Consider the following 16,036-nt stretch of genomic DNA (forward strand, 5'->3'; position numbering starts at 1 on the left):
TGGTATGCTTGGCTTGAAAGGACGTGACTTGGTGGGTATTCGAGGATGACTCTTTTTGCTACAGACTCCCAGGAGAATACGAGATGCGAAGATTAAAGGCTTGACGGAGAACGGAACTCGACCTGCGGATCTGATGGTGGAAATGACAGTTTGAATGTCGACGGAGCGGATGGAACGATCGACGGTGTTGATGGTGAGGGTGAGTAGAGGAGAGGTGAGGGAGGCAGATGAAATGTGGGTCAGTCGGGCGATTCAGGATTGACTGTGGCGAAGGGCAGCGAGCTGGCCAAGATGGCGACCAAAACTAGACGGACAGACAGGCACGCAGGCAGGCAGATGTGCTTGGAAGACGCCCACGGGCTAGGCCGATGCAAAGATGCTGTGGCAAGGCAGCGGCAGCTGCATGAGCAGCAGCATCACGCAGCCAATAAGGTCGTACCAAATTCAAAGAGCACGCGGCTTTGGCTCGGGCAATTTTTCGACTTTTTTTCTTTCCGCCATGTTTCATGAAGCGGAGCAGCTCCGAAGGTGCCAGTACTGCGCTCCGAAGAGGCAAAAACGGCAGGGTGCCAAAGGTGCAGCGTCGACGACCATGCCATCAACTGTGCTCAGCTCGGTTGCTTAGCCGGTCTCGACCAGGAAAAGGGCAGCAGGTGGGGAACGGTGATGAGCACCCAAGAGCCAGCTGGCGATTTCTGACGGTAAGCAAGGCTCGCAAAAGCGGCTGAGCGCCGTCGAGCGCTGGGCGTAGCGGAAGATTATCAAAGCAGGAGCAGGAAAATCCAAAATTCCAGCTGCTAAACCGGACGCGAGGCTACGCTCCTGATCCTGTCTCGAGAAAAGAACTAGAAATTGAAGCCCGAAACTTCGCGCAAGCGAGCTTTCATGAGCCAAAAATGAGGTCGAAAAATCTACCCGAGAAGGAAGAGGTCCCCGCCGCTGGCTGTCGACTTGTCATCAGGAGGAAAACAATGCGGGAAAATGATTGCCCATTCATTTTTTTTCCTGCGAATCAGAGGCGACCGCACGCAAGGGGGGGTCTTGCGGATCTAAAGGTGACGCACACGAGGTAGCGAACCGGCGCGCGTGCTATAGCGATTCATCAAAATCAGATCCCGCAGCATCCCCCCCTCCGCAGACTATACGATGGCGATGGACGATGTGCAATCGCAATCAATGCCGTCGCGACCCAACGTAGACTCTTGCAAGAGCCTCGCCTGTTGTAGCTTGTGTGCCGCTGATGCTGCCCAGAGCCGCTGACTGGATCATCAAATGACGTGGCTTTCTGCCCTGGAAGGTTGGAAGTGTGTCGACAAGATGCGCCCACGACTGCCTGTCTGGTTCCGAATTCATGTTGATACCCGCTGTATGGTCGTGCGAATGTGAGAGACCCACTTACCTTTGCTACAAGATCCTAAGTCGTGTAAGGGCGTTGTGAGAGGTTGTCGGACGACGGGTGTGCCTGCGACCGGGGCGAGGGCGACTTTTGGTAGATCGAAAGATTGGCTTTGGTGGGTTGGCTTGACTACAAAGGAGACAGGTTGGCTTATGACCTGACTTCAATGACGTGTTGCACAGGAAAAAGCGATGTTTCGAAGAGTGAGATTGTCGCTGTGTGTGATGGCGACAAGGCGAAAACGAATGCGGAGAGGATGATGGTGCGGGAAGGATACTAACTCAGGTCCAATGGGATGATGGAGAATTGTGATCTTCTCGGCGTGGGGTCGGGCTTAGGCTAGCGGATCAGTGGGGAAAAAGAAAAAGGGGAAAAAAGCTGATCTTTCAACTCAAGGGTCGAGGCCGATCTTTCTGATTGTAGTCGCAATGACATCCACAGGTCGCTGCCTTGCGGGTCACAAGTCGGAATGAATCCGAAACACGGTCACCAGGATGCACGCTTGAGACGGGTGACTCAACAGGAACCATGTGCCTGTAGTTGCTGGGAAGAGAGACGGCAATACGCACGAGAGAAGAAAGCCGGACTGCACATTGCACAAACAAAAGGGTCAGCACACAAAGCAAACGTATACGATTGGACAGACGGAGGTTGCGGGACCTCGCGGATTGCTTTTTTCAACGAATCTCGACCCCGCTTTGCTAGGCTGCACGGTGCGCGGTCGTGCTTTTGGCCGCGATCCAATCAGATCAGATCCATTTGCATCCGACCACAGGACAAAAGGACAAATTATTGAAAGAAAAGGCGGAGGCCAGGTCCGGGCACCTTTTTCTTGACCGGCAAAGCAAAAGGCGAATGCAGCCCGAGCCAGAAGGGTCACAAGAAGCAGAACTTTATTTGTGCATGGCCCGTCACCTTTCAATAATATTTTGTTTTTTCCAGGTCTCTGTGCCAGCTGCTGCCGCAAAAATGGAAATGTATGGTATTTGGCAGGCGGTGGAGTCTGTAAATTGACGCGAGAGATGGAGAATTAGATCATGCACAACTCTAATCGAGCCAATCAGATTGTTGCCTTTCATCTCATCGCATCTTCTCATCTTCTCATCTTCGCATCTTCGAAAAAAGAAAGGGTCCACTTTTTCCATTTTCTTCTCGCCTCGAGTCGAGGCCGCGGCATCAGCACTCGGCCGACGAGCTCTACCAGGAAACAGCCAGCACCCGGTGACTCTCTTTTTTCCGCGGACTTGGCCGGCCGCCATCATCTCGCTTTTGCCTCGGTGGAGATCCCGCACGGCCACTGACGGCGTCGAGTCATCCATCCTTTCGTCGCCACAAAGATGACCGTCCAGCTTACCGCAAACAATGCGCCCTTTGCCGAGTTGAGGGTCTAACACGTCGATCATTGCTCCGTCTTTGGCCCACCGAGACAGTCGAGTCGAGCAGAAGCACAAGCTCGACGCAAAGGGAGAGCGCTGAGGTTGTGGTTGCACAGCGGCCGAGTGCGGGCTTCGTCGACGTTACCCGCGAGACCAGAGTGTCGAGAACCCTGTCGGTGAGATTCTCGGCCTTCAAAACCTATTTGACGGCAGGGAGCCACCATCTGGCTGGCTGGCTGACTGGCTGAGTCAATTCCGGTTCTGACCGATCGATAAAAGATTCCCCTTCAGATTCCGACTTTCAGCAAATGCCGGCCGGGTAGCACGTCTGTCTGGGGATATTTGTTAGGCTTATACATCACACATGCTTATAAAAGGCAACTTTTCTCGGCCACCATTTCTTGCCAGCATTCGATGAAGGCAAAGAAACAAAAATATTTCCTTGCAGACGACATGGTTCGGCAGGTCCTGGACTGAACTCGCTCCGAGACCGATCCACGACCAGGTCACGATGCTGCGGAGGCATCTGAGAGTTTTCAGGATGGTTTCGACCGCTCGACGCCGAATCACAGCTTGCAAAGTCAAACAAAACATATTTTGATTCTATTGAAACAACGCAGCAAGTGCGTACACAAGGGAAAGCTTTGAGACCGAGGCAGATCACGCACGGTGAATCATCGACTCACGAGCAGGGCCGACGCCGATCCACTCAATCTTGACGCCGAGGAACTGCTCGATAAACTCGACGTAGTTGCGGCAATTTTCTGGCAACTCTTCCCAGGTGGTGGCCTTGGAGATGTCCTGCTGCCATCCGGGCAGCGTCTTGTACTGCACCTCGACCTTTGCCAGCACCTCGAGGTCGGCAGGGAAGCTGGGCAGCTCCTTGCCGTCGACGACGTAACCGACGCAGATCTTGAGCTCCTTGAGCTGGTCGAGCACATCGAGCTTGGTCAGGTTGAGGCTGGAGTAGCCGTTGATGAGGCACGAGTAGCGCATCATGACCAGGTCGAGCCAGCCGCAGCGACGACGTCGGCCCGTGGTGACGCCGTACTCGGCTCCCACTTCTTGCAGGTGGTGACCAACCTCCTCGTGAAGCTCGGTGGGGAACGGTCCCATGCCGACACGCGTGGTGTAGGCCTTCATGACACCGATGACATCGCCAATGGCGGTGTGCGGGATGCCGAGACCAGTGAGCACGCCTCCGATCGAAGTCGACGAGCTGGTGACGAAGGGGTAGGTACCAAAGTCGATATCGAGGAACAGAGCGTTGGCACCTTCGACCAGCACCTTGCGGTTCTGCGCCAAGGCCGTGTGGATGAAGGTGACACCGTCGACGATGTGAGGGCGCAGTCGTTCGGCAAAGGCACGGTAGCGAGCGATCTCGCCCTCGGTGTCGTACTCAAAGTGACCGTATCGCTTGAAGCGGCCCTCGACGAGCTTGCGGAACTTGGACGCAAAGAGCTCCGGATCGTAAAGATGGTGGACTCGTAGACCCGATCGCGAAGCCTTGGAAGAGTAGGCCGGACCGATACCCTTCTTGGTGGTGCCGATGCTGCTTCCGCCGAGCTCGACCTCCTTCAGACCGTCGACGACTTGGTGGAAGTCGAACACGAGGTGGGCACGATCAGAGATGAAGAGACGGCCGTCGCAGTTGAGGCCCTTCTTCTGGATGGTGTCGAGTTCGGCAAAGAAGGAAGGGACGTGCACCACGACACCCGAGCCGATGAAGCCGGCGCAGCGAGGGTTGACGAGACCCGACGGCAGCAGGTGGAAGTCGAACTTGGTCTTGACGCCGTTGACGTCGGCGACGATGGTGTGCCCGGCGTTGTTTCCGCCGGCGCATCGAGCGCAGACGTCCATCTGACCGCTGAGCACATCGGCGAGCTTGCCTTTGCCCTCGTCACCCCACTGGGAGCCGAGCAAGACGGTGGCCTTGCCGCCCGTCTTGGAGTCGGAGGGTTTTGGCATGGCAGCCATGGTTGATGTATAGAGGGTTGGTGGCCGTTTCCAGCGAGGGAAACAGGGTTGGTGATCAATCGATGCCGAGAGATGAAACCCCAGGAAGGGAAGGAGGATCCGCGACGATCCCGCACTCCTTGAATCGAGTCCGCAGTGCGAGCTTGGCTTATTCTCCACCCGCACCCCAAACTATGCTTGCTGCACGCAACATATGTCGTCCGTGCCTGCCCTGCTGTTTGCATCGTTGGACCTGCACACTCTTTTCTTGATCTTCTTCCTCGTTGCAGAGCCAGAGCGACACAAGCTTGTGTTCATTTTTGCAATTCGAAATTTCTTCTGAAAATCAAGCGTTGCAGTCGTGCCTTAGAGTAGTGACTCTGCGGCCCCGAGTCACCTGCGACCGCTTTTGCCCGTCAATTCGGGAATTCCAGCTGACGACCCTTGCAAGACGCAAACACCCATACTGTCATCTGGTCACGCCCTTCTACCCTTGTTCTTCTCACCTGTTATGGGTGCAACCTTGGAATGAGGTCTTTGCCGAAGCGCGCCCCATTAGTGTTAGCCTTTCCGTCGGATGGTTGAGGAGCTGCTGTCTCACGCACGCGTCCAGCAGTGGATGCCTGCTCAGCAAGTAAGCCAGTGTGGAGACCCATTGATTTGGGAGTCAACAGCCTTCGGGCTCGAAGGAGTCGGTCGCCCGCGCACTTCACACACTGATCCTCAGCTGCACGTATCCGGCGGGTTACAAGGTGGATAGGGAGCATTCACTTCACTTGGAGTTGCTTGAAAGCTGCGCATCTGGGACCACCTCAAACCTTTCTTTTTGTTCGGTCTTGTTTGATCTGCACTAGCTGACCCAGTGCATTTGTTTTGCTTTTTCTCACAGCAAATGCTAGCGACCGCAATCGAAAAGACGATGAAGGTGAGATGCATTGAGATGGTATCGACGAACAAGACAAGAATGCTTTACAATGACGGACAAAGAGATTTGACGAGCTAGGACTCATCCATCCCATCCGCTGCTGTTGCTGCTGTTTGAGGCTGCTCTGGACGGGATGCTTCTGGTGAACTCTCGTGCTGTGTGTTCTCCATCTCGTGATCTGGATCGCTTCTCTGACTAGCATCTGCGCCTGGGCCATCACCTTCGGACTGGGCGAGCTTCCAGCTGCTCTCAAAGTACCTGTTGGGGTGGGTGACCGTCTCACCTCGTCCATCGAGTCCCTGACCCTTCTTGATCCCTTGTCGCTGATGGGTGATCTCAAAGATGCGCGTGCAGGCGACGTGGTAGTGTCCCTGCTTGACCGAGGCGAGGATGTCGGACTGCTCGGCCTGGTTGAGGCCGTAGTGCTGCACCATAGCCGTGGAAAGGTTCGTGGTGGAAAAGTGACGGAAGGGACATCCGTGCGAGTCCTGCGGTCCCGGTTGATCCTGGGTCAAGATACGAGCGCAGCTTTTGGCCGGGTAGTTCATTCGTCGACCTTCTAGACCGTAGCCGTGTCGGATGTTGTAGCGGTACTCCTTGTTGAACTTGTCGTCGGTCATGTTCTTGAAGCTTCGTCGCCAAAAGACGAGCGCCTCTTCGACGGGTAGGCCAAGCTCCTTGAGGAAGAGGTTGTACTGCAATCGACCATAGTGCTTGAGATGCCCCGTAGCGGTGAGGGTATTGTGGAGGTTCTTCATGCACATGGGAGCGTGGGTTTTGACCAAGGCGTCGACCATGCCAGCTGTGACGGAGACGCTGCCGTCTGCTGTAATGCTGGATCCCGTGTAGTCGGTCGAGATGCCAGCGAGGAAGCCCATGCTCAGGTGCGAGAGGACGGGCAAGAGACGGTCGTCCTCGTCCAGGCGTGGGAGGGCTCGAGCGGTCATCTCGAGATCGCGGAGCAGACGCGATTGAAACTCGGCAAGGACGAGACTGGACTGCTCCTTGATGGGCACCCATGCTTGACCTGCTCGCATGAACACCTTCCTCTTCTCGACGAGATCAGTGACACGAGTCCAGTCCACCTTGAAGAATGTCTCGCTCTCAAAGGTGGAGGCCATCTTGGGATGCGTAGCCACGAGCTGATCGCGATACATCCTCTTCTCGTCTGCAGAGACAGGCTGCCAATCGAGCTTGAGCTCGCGCATGAAGCTCTCTCGCTCGATCGCATCGTCCGTCTCGAAACGCAGTCGGAAGAGCAGCGATTCAGCCTTGACGAAGCGGCGTCGCAGATCTTCGCTGCGGCAGAAGGCGAGACGGAGCACAAAGTGAGAGACGTGATCCTTGAGACGTTCGGCGAGCAGGTCGGTGGTCTTGATGGCGGTGTTGGCATTGAGCGGAAGAAGGCGCTTGGCGAGCGCGTTTACGGCGTCCTTGGTCTCGCCATAGGTGCGGTTGCGAGCTTGGGACGACTCGATTTCGGCGAGCACCTTGAGACGGTCGATGGCCCACGACTCGAACTGCTCTATGGTGACTTCGTGGATGGGAGGAACTGCATAGAAGTTGAGTCGGTGCGGGTATCGTGCAAGCGCCTTGTTCGTGTGGTGATGTGCGACGGATCCCGAGGCAGAAGTGCTTGCGTGTCCCGTGGCGCTGGATACATTGCCAAAGCTCGATGGCACCGAGGGAGGTGCTGCCGTTCGGAACATCTTGTGTAGAGTCCGGCGTTGACGGAGCTGTGGTAGACTTGAATCGAGGAAGGGAGCAGTAGGTGGTGGTGATTGAGAGAGGTCGAGGACTAAGCTGCGCCTTCGAGTTCCATTTACTGGCTGTCCTCGCTGCAGTAGACTGCCACACAGAGCTTCGGCCCCTCCGTGTGGAGAGGTTGCAGCGTGGTGTTGGTCTTGAGAACTTCGACTATTGAAATTTCCACAGCAGCTCAGCTCAACGCGACGCGCGACTGGAAAGACGTGCGTGATGAGTGGTGCATCACCGATCTAAACTAGGAAAAAGGGCCGATCATGAGAAAAAGAGGCGGTTGCACAGGGCAGCGCTCTCATCAAACGTAAACGTCGAGAAATGGAAATTCTCAATGATGGATCCGCATCCACTTTTTTAGTGACACCTCTGTCCTCTTCTTCAACGTCACGGAGCGCTTTCTTACATCCACCAGCTCGATTCACTCCCGCTCAGCCTCACTCCTATTCTTTTGAGCCGCAAAGCGTCGCACCAAGTGTCAGCAGAACCCGGAAGCGACGCTCGCTCGCGCTCGACATCGTCCAGCCAGAACGGCTGCGCTCGTCCTCTTCCGAACGCACACCCAGAGGAGGGTGCTGGCATCACCGACAGCGTCAGTTCGCCACCATGCCAGCCGATCCACACTCGTTGGAGGCCCTGCGTGAAGCAGAGGAGACCTTCCGACGATGCGAACAGGGTCGCATCGCCCTACCAGAAGTCAAGCAACGTACACCGACACGCGACGCACCCTATCAACAGCACCGTCTTGACCCATGGGTCGGGTTTGACAAGTCAAGAACGCTTCCGATCCCGCCAGACGTATTCACCGGCATCAGAAGCGCTAGTCCGACAGCTACACAATCCCTCTTTCCATCGATCCGTAGAGCTTGCATCACCGTCGACAACAAGGTCTACCTCTGGTCCTACCTCGAGGGTCAGGCTGCCTTCGAATTCTACTGCGTTCCTGAAGATCAGATCGTCATTGCTGCGAGCGTAGTACCGGTACGATCAGGTGTGTTTGCCGACATCGTCACTCATGTGCTGGTGCTCAGCGTCGGCGCTTCGGTCCGTGAAGGCAAGTATGTCAAGGTGCTCGGCCTCTCGTATACCCAGAATGGCGATCACTCAAAGGTGGAGGTGCTCGAGGCGGGAATGAACGCCAACACAAACGGCGTCGTCCTCGACAATCTCACGGGTACCGACAGTGGTCGCATCTTTGCTACTGGTTCCGACAACTGCCTTTACGAGCTCGTCTACCAGCGAAACGAAGGCTGGTTCACCAGCAAGTGCTACCTGCGCAACATCACCAGCCCGCGCCTCTCGAACCTCTTGCCCACCTTTGTCAAGGCCGAAAAGAAGCTGCTCTACATCACGGTCGACAACGCCCGCCAGCTCGTGTACACGCTTCGTCAAGGTGACTTGATCGAGGTGTTCAGCCTACCATCCAAGGATCCCTCTTCAGCACCCGAAAGGCGCGGTCAGACCGTCGGGACGTCGGGACAGCAAGGCACTCCACATGCGCGCTACGATGTCGGCTCGATCGTGTGGATCGGACCTGTCGAGCGTGAGGCTCGCTTCAATGTGGTTCTGCTTGCTGTCACCGATCGTGGCTACCGCATCTTCCTCGACAATTTCCAGGGCCGTTCCGAGCCTGCCATCACCGTTCGCGCGCCTCCAGCGCTCCAGCAACCTCCGGGTGTTGCGGCCGCGTCGGCTTCTGGAGGCTACTTGCAACAACAGGCTCCGCAGCAGCAACAGCAACTCGTACAGCAGCAAACCATCACCAGAGCCGTCTCATCCGTATTCTACGCCGGCGATGTCTTTATGATGGGCTTCAACTATAACAACCTCCCTTGCCAAATCTGCTGCGTGACACCGGCGCTCAATGCCAACTCCACCACCACAGGTCCCGTCGAAAAGGCTACCTTCATCGACCTCGAACTGGCACTCAGCACGCCAGTGTTCGCCGAGGCGCCTCCCTCTCGCAAACCTCCTCAGATCACCGACAACGGCGAGCTGGTACGACCAACCTACGCTCAGGCCCTCCGAGCGCCGCGCAGTTTCCTTGTGCTCGACAACAATGGCCTCACCGAGCTTGTTGAACGCCGCCCGGTTGACACGTTACGAGGCCTGCTCGAATCTGGCGCTGCTGTCAACAGCGCTGCCATGGTGCAATTCTTTGGCTCGTATGGCTCCATCGAAGCATGCGAGACAGCCCTCGCCGTCGCCGCGCACAATTCTCAGGTGGCCGCTCCTCGCGTCACCATCGGCTCTTCCGGAGGAGTGCCGGCAGGGCTCGCACAGACCATCTCGGAAGAGGTGGTGGCACTTGCGTCTCGAGTCTTCTTCAGCCAGTACGGCTCGTGGCCTGCCGACACCACCGTATCGGCGGCATTGTCTACACCGAGAACGTCGCGCCACGACGGTCTGGCTCTGTACATTGCCTGCATCCTCAAACGCGTTTGGGATCGCGCGATCATGCCTCCTGAGCCGGCCAAGCCAGGGGCCAAGCCTGCCGCAACGCCAGCATCAAGCAGCGCACTCACCAGCTACCGCCCTGCCGGCTCGGTGTCCAGTCAGTCCACCGGCTCCAAGCTGCCGCTTCGAAAGGAGGATCTCGAAGAGACGCTTCAAGACCTCGTACCGCTCCACGACTTTATGCAGCAGAGCGCAAAGCTGTTCGGTCTCGGCGGCTCATCTGCGGCCAACCGCAGCTTCGTCAATAACGTCGGCTACGACCAAGAACGTGCTGCCAAGCTAGACCAGGAGAGCTTCAGCAAACTCAAGGCGCTCGTCTCGCGAGCGACAGAGGCAACCAACTTCATGCTCTTCCTGATCGACCATGGTCTCAAGCCCTTGATCGATTCGTGCTCTCCCGAAGCCAAGACTGTCATCGCGAATCTGCGCTTCGGTCAGCTGATCACCTCGGAGGAAGGCAAGCGCGCCTCCAAGGAGCTCGTCACTGCCCTCATTGAGGCGCGCATTGGTGCTCAGGTCAGCATCGACGCTGTTGCTGATGCGCTTCAGGCTCGATGTGGAAGTTTCTGCTCCGCGGACGATGTGCGACAGTACAAGGCTACCGAGTGCATCCGTCGAGCCAAAGAGACGCGGTCCGAGCAGGACAAGCTGGACAATCTACGAATGAGCCAGAAGTTGCTGGCCAAGGGTGCGAGCCAGCTATCGGTGGAGAAGCTGCGCGGTATCTGCCAGGACTATCGATCGCTCGGCTACGCTACGGGTGCGATCGAGCTCGCCTTGCAATGTGCTGCCGAGTGGGATCCTGCGGGAATTGCTGCTTCGTACCTCGCGGAAGGCGGTCCGGACGGCCCCGAGCACCGAGCACGACGCGAAGTGGCAGAACGACTCAAGCAAGCCTACCAGCTGGTGTTCGAGACTCTGCAGCAACTCGACGAGCGTCTCGACGCCGCTTACAACCTCGAAGGCGACGAAGCCCAGGTACGACTCGCCATCAGCACCCGCGACAAGGCACGCACCGAAGCCTACGCGCGCGCCGAAGCTTCGCAAGACGCCCTCTTCCACGAATGCATGTACGGCTGGTTGATCGAACGCAAGATGACCGACCAGCTGCTGTCGATGCGCACGCCGTATCTGGAGCAGTTCCTCGTCAAGCGGCCGGCGGGTGTCAAGGGTCACGATGCCGCGTTCCTGCGTACTTTGCGTAATTTGTTGTGGCAGTTTTACGTTCGTCACGGCGAGTACTTTGCTGCTGCGCAGGTGTTGGATGCTTTGGCGCACTCGAAGGAATTCGTGTTGGATCTGCGCGAGAGAATCGAGTACCTCGCGTTGGCTGTGGGGAATGCCAAGTCGGTCTCTCCGTCTCACGTCGAGGCGAACGATGTGGTGACGTTCCTCTCGCAGGCGGAGGACTCGCTGGAAGTGGCGCAGATCCAGGCACGTGTGCTGCAGTCCTTGCAGCAGATCGGACCGGATGAATTGGACGCTGAACGATCCGCCCTTCTCTCCGACTCGATCGAATGGCTCAACGAAGAGCTTCTCGACCTGTCGACGCTGTACAAGAACCTGGCTGAACCGTTCGAGCTGCTGGAAGAGCAGCTCGCGATGATCGCATCTGCCGAATTGAATGACGTCGCGCTCGTCTCGGAGCTCTGGATCGCACTCATCTCGAGGCAAAACGAAAGGAGTCGCGCGGACGAAGCGTACAAGGCCATCAGCGGGTTGACGGTGGAGCTGTTTACGCGGTTGGACAGGAGCGAAGTGGCATGTCCGATCGACAACGTCTTTGATCTGCTGTTGAGATATGGGTTTGAGCAGACTCGCTCGTCCGATGGTGGTGCGGAGGACAGCATTCCTGCTGGATTCCGTAGGAGGACGGATGAGGACGATCAGGGCGCGGTTGATATTCCGGAAGGTTGGGCGAGTCAGACGATGTTGAGGGCAACAGGAGCGCCCGAGTTGATCCTAGACATTTTGGAGTCTGCTCTTTTGACTAGGCCTCAACCGTGGAACACTGCTGAGGGTCAGTCGTATCTACAGGCGGAAATGGTCGAGTTTGCGAGGACGTGGATCGAGCTCTCTACTACTTCGGGTGCCAACAGTGGTGCCAAAGGAAGCGCATTCGCAACCGATCTGGTTTCGTTGACCAACGTACAGGTGCAGAGATTGTTCGCACTGCTTAACTCGATCATCGTAAAGACTTCGCAGTCGGCCGGTGCGTCGGGTACGGCGGATACCGCGAGGAAAGCGTTGGATCTGCTCAAGCTGTATTACTAGACGTTGGCGGTTTTCACCTCGTGTGCTTGTCCTTGCAATGCGATCACATCCGCATGTCACATGTAGAGCAGTTTGCAGCTCACTCCCGCCGCTTGACCACAAAGTCACAGATGAGAGAAAGCACAAATGAATCACAATGATATTGCAACAGAAAAAAGTCAATCACCACCTAAACAGTCCCGTCGCTGGAGCGACACCTACGCCCTCAACGGTAACGGTGGATCTCAGTGCGGTCCCTACCACGCATCCAATCAGGCTCGGTACCGGGGTAGTAGATATCGGTCCAGAGGGTCTCCTCCTTGGGCTGTGGGCTCTGCTTTGCCTCCTCGACGGCCTGGTCGACCTCCTCCTTTGCGGCCTTGTCGATCTTCTTGAGCTGGGCCTCCTCGACGACGCCCCAGTCGAGCATCCTGGTCTTCAAGCCCTGGATGGGGTCGGACGAGGAGCGCATGGTCTGGATCTCGTCACGCGTGCGGTAGGTGGTACCGGGGTCGGAGAGAGAGTGACCACCGTATCGGTAGGTGACCAGCTCCATGAGCAGAGGACCATTGCCGCCGAGGGTGAATTCGGAGGCGTGCTTGGTGGCTGCTGCTACGGCGAGGACGTCCATGGCGTTGACCTGGATACCGGGGATGACGTCGCCGCGGGTGTAGTACTGGGTGTTCATGGACGAACGTTCCGCCGAGGTACCCATGCCGTACTTGTTGTTCTCGCAGACGAACACGCAGGGCAAGTTCCAGAGCTTGGCCATGTTGTAAGCTTCGAAGACCTGACCCTGGTTGGAAGCGCCGTCACCGTACATGGCGAAAGTAGCGTCTCCGGAGTTCATGTACTGCTGGGCAAAAGCGATACCAGCACCGACGGGCACCTGGGCACCCACGATACCGTTACCACCGAAGAAGGTCGGGGTGAACATGTGCATCGAACCACCCTTTCCCTTGGAGATACCTGCCTCGCGTCCGAAGAGCTCAGCAATGACGCTCTTGATCGAACCACCCTTCTGCACGGTGAAGGGATGGCAACGGTACGCAGTGATGAGCTTGTCCGAGGGCTTCATACCGGCCTCCATTCCCACAGCCACGGCTTCCTGACCGATGGCCAAGTGGCAGAACCCACGAATGAGCTTCTGCTTGTACAGCTGATCCGCGGCCATCTCCATCCTTCGCATCTTGACCATCTCGGCGTAGAGGTGGACGAGCTCATCCTTGGAGGTCTCCCACTCGAGCTTGGGCACGTCGAACTTGTAGCCCTTGAAGGAGTCGGCGTTGAGGTCGACCTTGAACTTCTCGGACTTGGATTCGGGAAGATCCTGCTGAGGGCGGGATGCTTCGGCGGTGAGCTGAACGAAGCGCGAGGAGGAAGGGATGGCGTTGCGAGAGTAGGCGGGGAGGCTCTTGGCCTTGCCCGCAGTGCGGAGGACGTTGCGAGCGAAGGAGGACATCGTGATCTGGAGAGCGCGAGGGAAGCCAAGGTCAGCTTTTGCTTCAGGACGGTGAGCTTGATCGACCGCGAAGCAGTGAGTACGTACCAGTTGATGCCTGACGACGATGAGAGAGGGAAGGGGATGATAGGATGGAGGTTAGCTCGAGAAGACGAGTCCCGAGACGATGTTGGCTCGACACACCTCGATTGCGCACTACCCAGGCAGCAGCCGAAGGAACACGCTGTTGCTGCACAGTGCGCCGTCCTCAATTTCATCAACGCCGTTAGAAGCTCAACTTTTTCGTTCCTCTCTCCCTCTGCAACCAGGAGAGTTTTTTCTTCTCAAAAATCATCAAAAAACACAGCGCGCATACGATGTCTGGCTGGCCATGGCGACCCTTGAGGCCGATATTTGACCGATGGAAATTCGGACTTGCCGCTCCGCTGTGTGTGTCCTTTTTTCGTATCGATCCGCTTTTGAGGTTCGGATCCATCCGTCGCGTGTCCGTAGGCTCCAGTGCCGCGTGCGTCTAGGAAGGTCATGTTTGACCTTCAATTTCGCCGAAATTGAACCGCTCCGGCTGGGGCCAGCATCACCCATCGATATCAGTCCTTCTCAATTCTGTTCCATCCCAGCCGTGGAGCATAGCTTTCCGTTCTAGCACTTCATCCATCACATCAGAGTCTTAGCCAAACCATTGGCTGTATTAGAGGGCAGCGCATTCCCTTTCACGAGGCGTAGCAAAGCACAAAGGAGTGTACGAGTGTTTCGAGCGATGCGGGAGGCTGTCTTGTCTGTCTTGAAGCTACCGAGAGAGAAGTTGGGGTAAAAGTTACTCGCCCCAAATTGCTGGAACCGAACGAAGGATTTGGTCAGTGTTAGGTCATTTGACTCGCTATAGCTTCCCGATCACCTTTTTCTCACTCTAACACTGAATATGATTGACATTTCGTGATTGCCGGAGCAAGCCAGAATTTTTTTCCCATCAGAAATGCTCAACCAATCCTCCTTGCTCTTCTTCTTTGAACACCACCACCTCCATCAACAGACCTGTACCACAACAGCAATATCTACCATTCAACCATACCCGACGTTTCGTGTTTAATCGACTGTGCTTTCCTATCATCCACTCATCCGATCCTACCTCTGCCAGTGACCACCTGCATCGCCAACTTCAACCCCAACACGTCTTCACCAACCCCACCCGAACCGCATCGCATCCAGTACTCGAGAGAACACACAAAACACAGAGAGAGAGAGACCTTATTCGACACCGCCGCAGCCTCAGCTCCCAAACTCCCGCGCATATACAATGATGAACAAACATTATATATAGAGTCAAGCACGGACTACGGATTCGTGGTCCCAACGTGGAAGCGAATCTTCTGGCGATAAAACCTTTTTATTCTGAACATATGTCCGGGGCTTGGGAGCGAGCAAGAAGGCGGTTACAAAGGTGCGGGTAAGACCCTCCCTGTCGTGTCTCTCTGTTTCTCTCGACGAAAAGAACAGGTAAGCGATCCGCGTTGAGCGGGGTGCTTGGGCGAGGACTGGGTGACGAGGTTGGTGCGGCGTTACGTGCTCTTGTTCGCATGTACCGGACGAGGTGTGCGCTGAGACGATTCTGAGAGACACCTTTGCAATGCCAGTATATGTTGTGACCCAAGACATCTTGTGTGTGTGCGTGCAACAGTCCGCTCGACGTCGGTTCGGATGAGAAGTGCGAAAAGCGAACCATCCAAAGAAGGTTCAAGAAATTTACATCGTGTTTGATCGCAGCATCCTTCCGGCAGTTCTAATTAAAATCGGAACCGACGATTTCAAATCCACTCCGCGTTCACACCACCACCCACTCACACCGCAACATCTCCACCCTACCCCTTCTCTCCTCATCATCCGACATCCTTCCCCCCTTCGGATCTCACCATCGTAAGCCTCTCCTTTTCTCTCTGCCCTCTACCGCAAGATTTCAAATCACTCACTACGTCTCTTTCTTCCGAGCTACAGACACACAGACACACAATGGCAGGAGCAGGAGCATCAACATCAACATCAAGATGGTACAAACCCACCCCCGGGTTCGCACCGCACCAACCGGCGTTCAAGCACAGATGGGGTGCCAAGCTGTTGGGTGCCACCATGTGGTTCTGGATCTTCTACAGGGCTAAACAGGACGGTGCGGTTCTGCTGGTAAGTTTTTGGACTCTGAATTTTTGGGGAGTCGCGAGGATGATGGGGATGTGTTGGGAGGGGGGTGTTGCGCGGGGAAGGGAAAAAGTGGGCGGGAGGGAGAAGGATTGCTGGTGTAAGAGGAGATGTCTGGCTGCATGGTAGAGGCAGGAAGCGATTGATGGCGAGTTAACGATGTGTCGCTCGAGGAGGTGCGAGATGGCTCGTCTGCGTCTTGACCTTCTCGAATTGACTGGGAGGGATCTGTCACAAAGCCCACCCCATCATCTCTCATCGGAACA

At 56.2% G+C, this 16,036-nt stretch overlaps 5 protein-coding genes across 5 annotated transcripts; 1 reads left to right on the plus strand and 4 right to left on the minus strand.

Moving 5' to 3' along the window:
• Window positions 1–239: 239 nt before the first annotated feature.
• On the minus strand, window positions 240–599 carry PHSY_000842 (hypothetical protein; the record flags this gene model as incomplete). Its single annotated transcript, XM_012331475.1, has 2 exons — window positions 240–304; window positions 440–599. 2 exons carry the CDS (start codon window positions 597–599, stop codon window positions 240–242), a joined length of 225 nt encoding a protein of 74 aa, XP_012186865.1.
• A 1,183-nt stretch (window positions 600–1,782) lies between these two features.
• Window positions 1,783–4,749, minus strand: PHSY_000843 (hypothetical protein; the record flags this gene model as incomplete). The annotated part of the gene is made up of 3 exons (XM_012331476.1): window positions 1,783–1,982; window positions 3,226–3,375; window positions 3,459–4,749. 3 exons carry the CDS (start codon window positions 4,747–4,749, stop codon window positions 1,783–1,785), a joined length of 1,641 nt encoding a protein of 546 aa, XP_012186866.1.
• Window positions 4,750–5,727: 978 nt separating this feature from the next.
• Window positions 5,728–7,362, minus strand: PHSY_000844 (hypothetical protein; the record flags this gene model as incomplete). The annotated part of the gene is made up of 1 exon (XM_012331477.1): window positions 5,728–7,362. One exon carries the CDS (start codon window positions 7,360–7,362, stop codon window positions 5,728–5,730), a length of 1,635 nt encoding a protein of 544 aa, XP_012186867.1.
• A 370-nt stretch (window positions 7,363–7,732) lies between these two features.
• Window positions 7,733–12,142, plus strand: PHSY_000845 (nucleoporin 153; the record flags this gene model as incomplete). Its single annotated transcript, XM_012331478.1, has 1 exon — window positions 7,733–12,142. The coding sequence occupies one exon, from the start codon at window positions 7,733–7,735 to the stop codon at window positions 12,140–12,142; it is 4,410 nt and encodes a 1,469-aa protein (XP_012186868.1).
• Window positions 12,143–12,347: 205 nt separating this feature from the next.
• PHSY_000846 (hypothetical protein) lies at window positions 12,348–13,583 on the minus strand (the record flags this gene model as incomplete). The annotated part of the gene is made up of 1 exon (XM_012331479.1): window positions 12,348–13,583. The coding sequence occupies one exon, from the start codon at window positions 13,581–13,583 to the stop codon at window positions 12,348–12,350; it is 1,236 nt and encodes a 411-aa protein (XP_012186869.1).
• Window positions 13,584–16,036: the final 2,453 nt, after the last annotated feature.

The sequence above is a fragment of the Pseudozyma hubeiensis genome (assembly GCF_000403515.1).
Source record: "Pseudozyma hubeiensis SY62 DNA, scaffold: PHS11, whole genome shotgun sequence".
NCBI lineage: Eukaryota > Fungi > Basidiomycota > Ustilaginomycetes > Ustilaginales > Ustilaginaceae > Pseudozyma > Pseudozyma hubeiensis.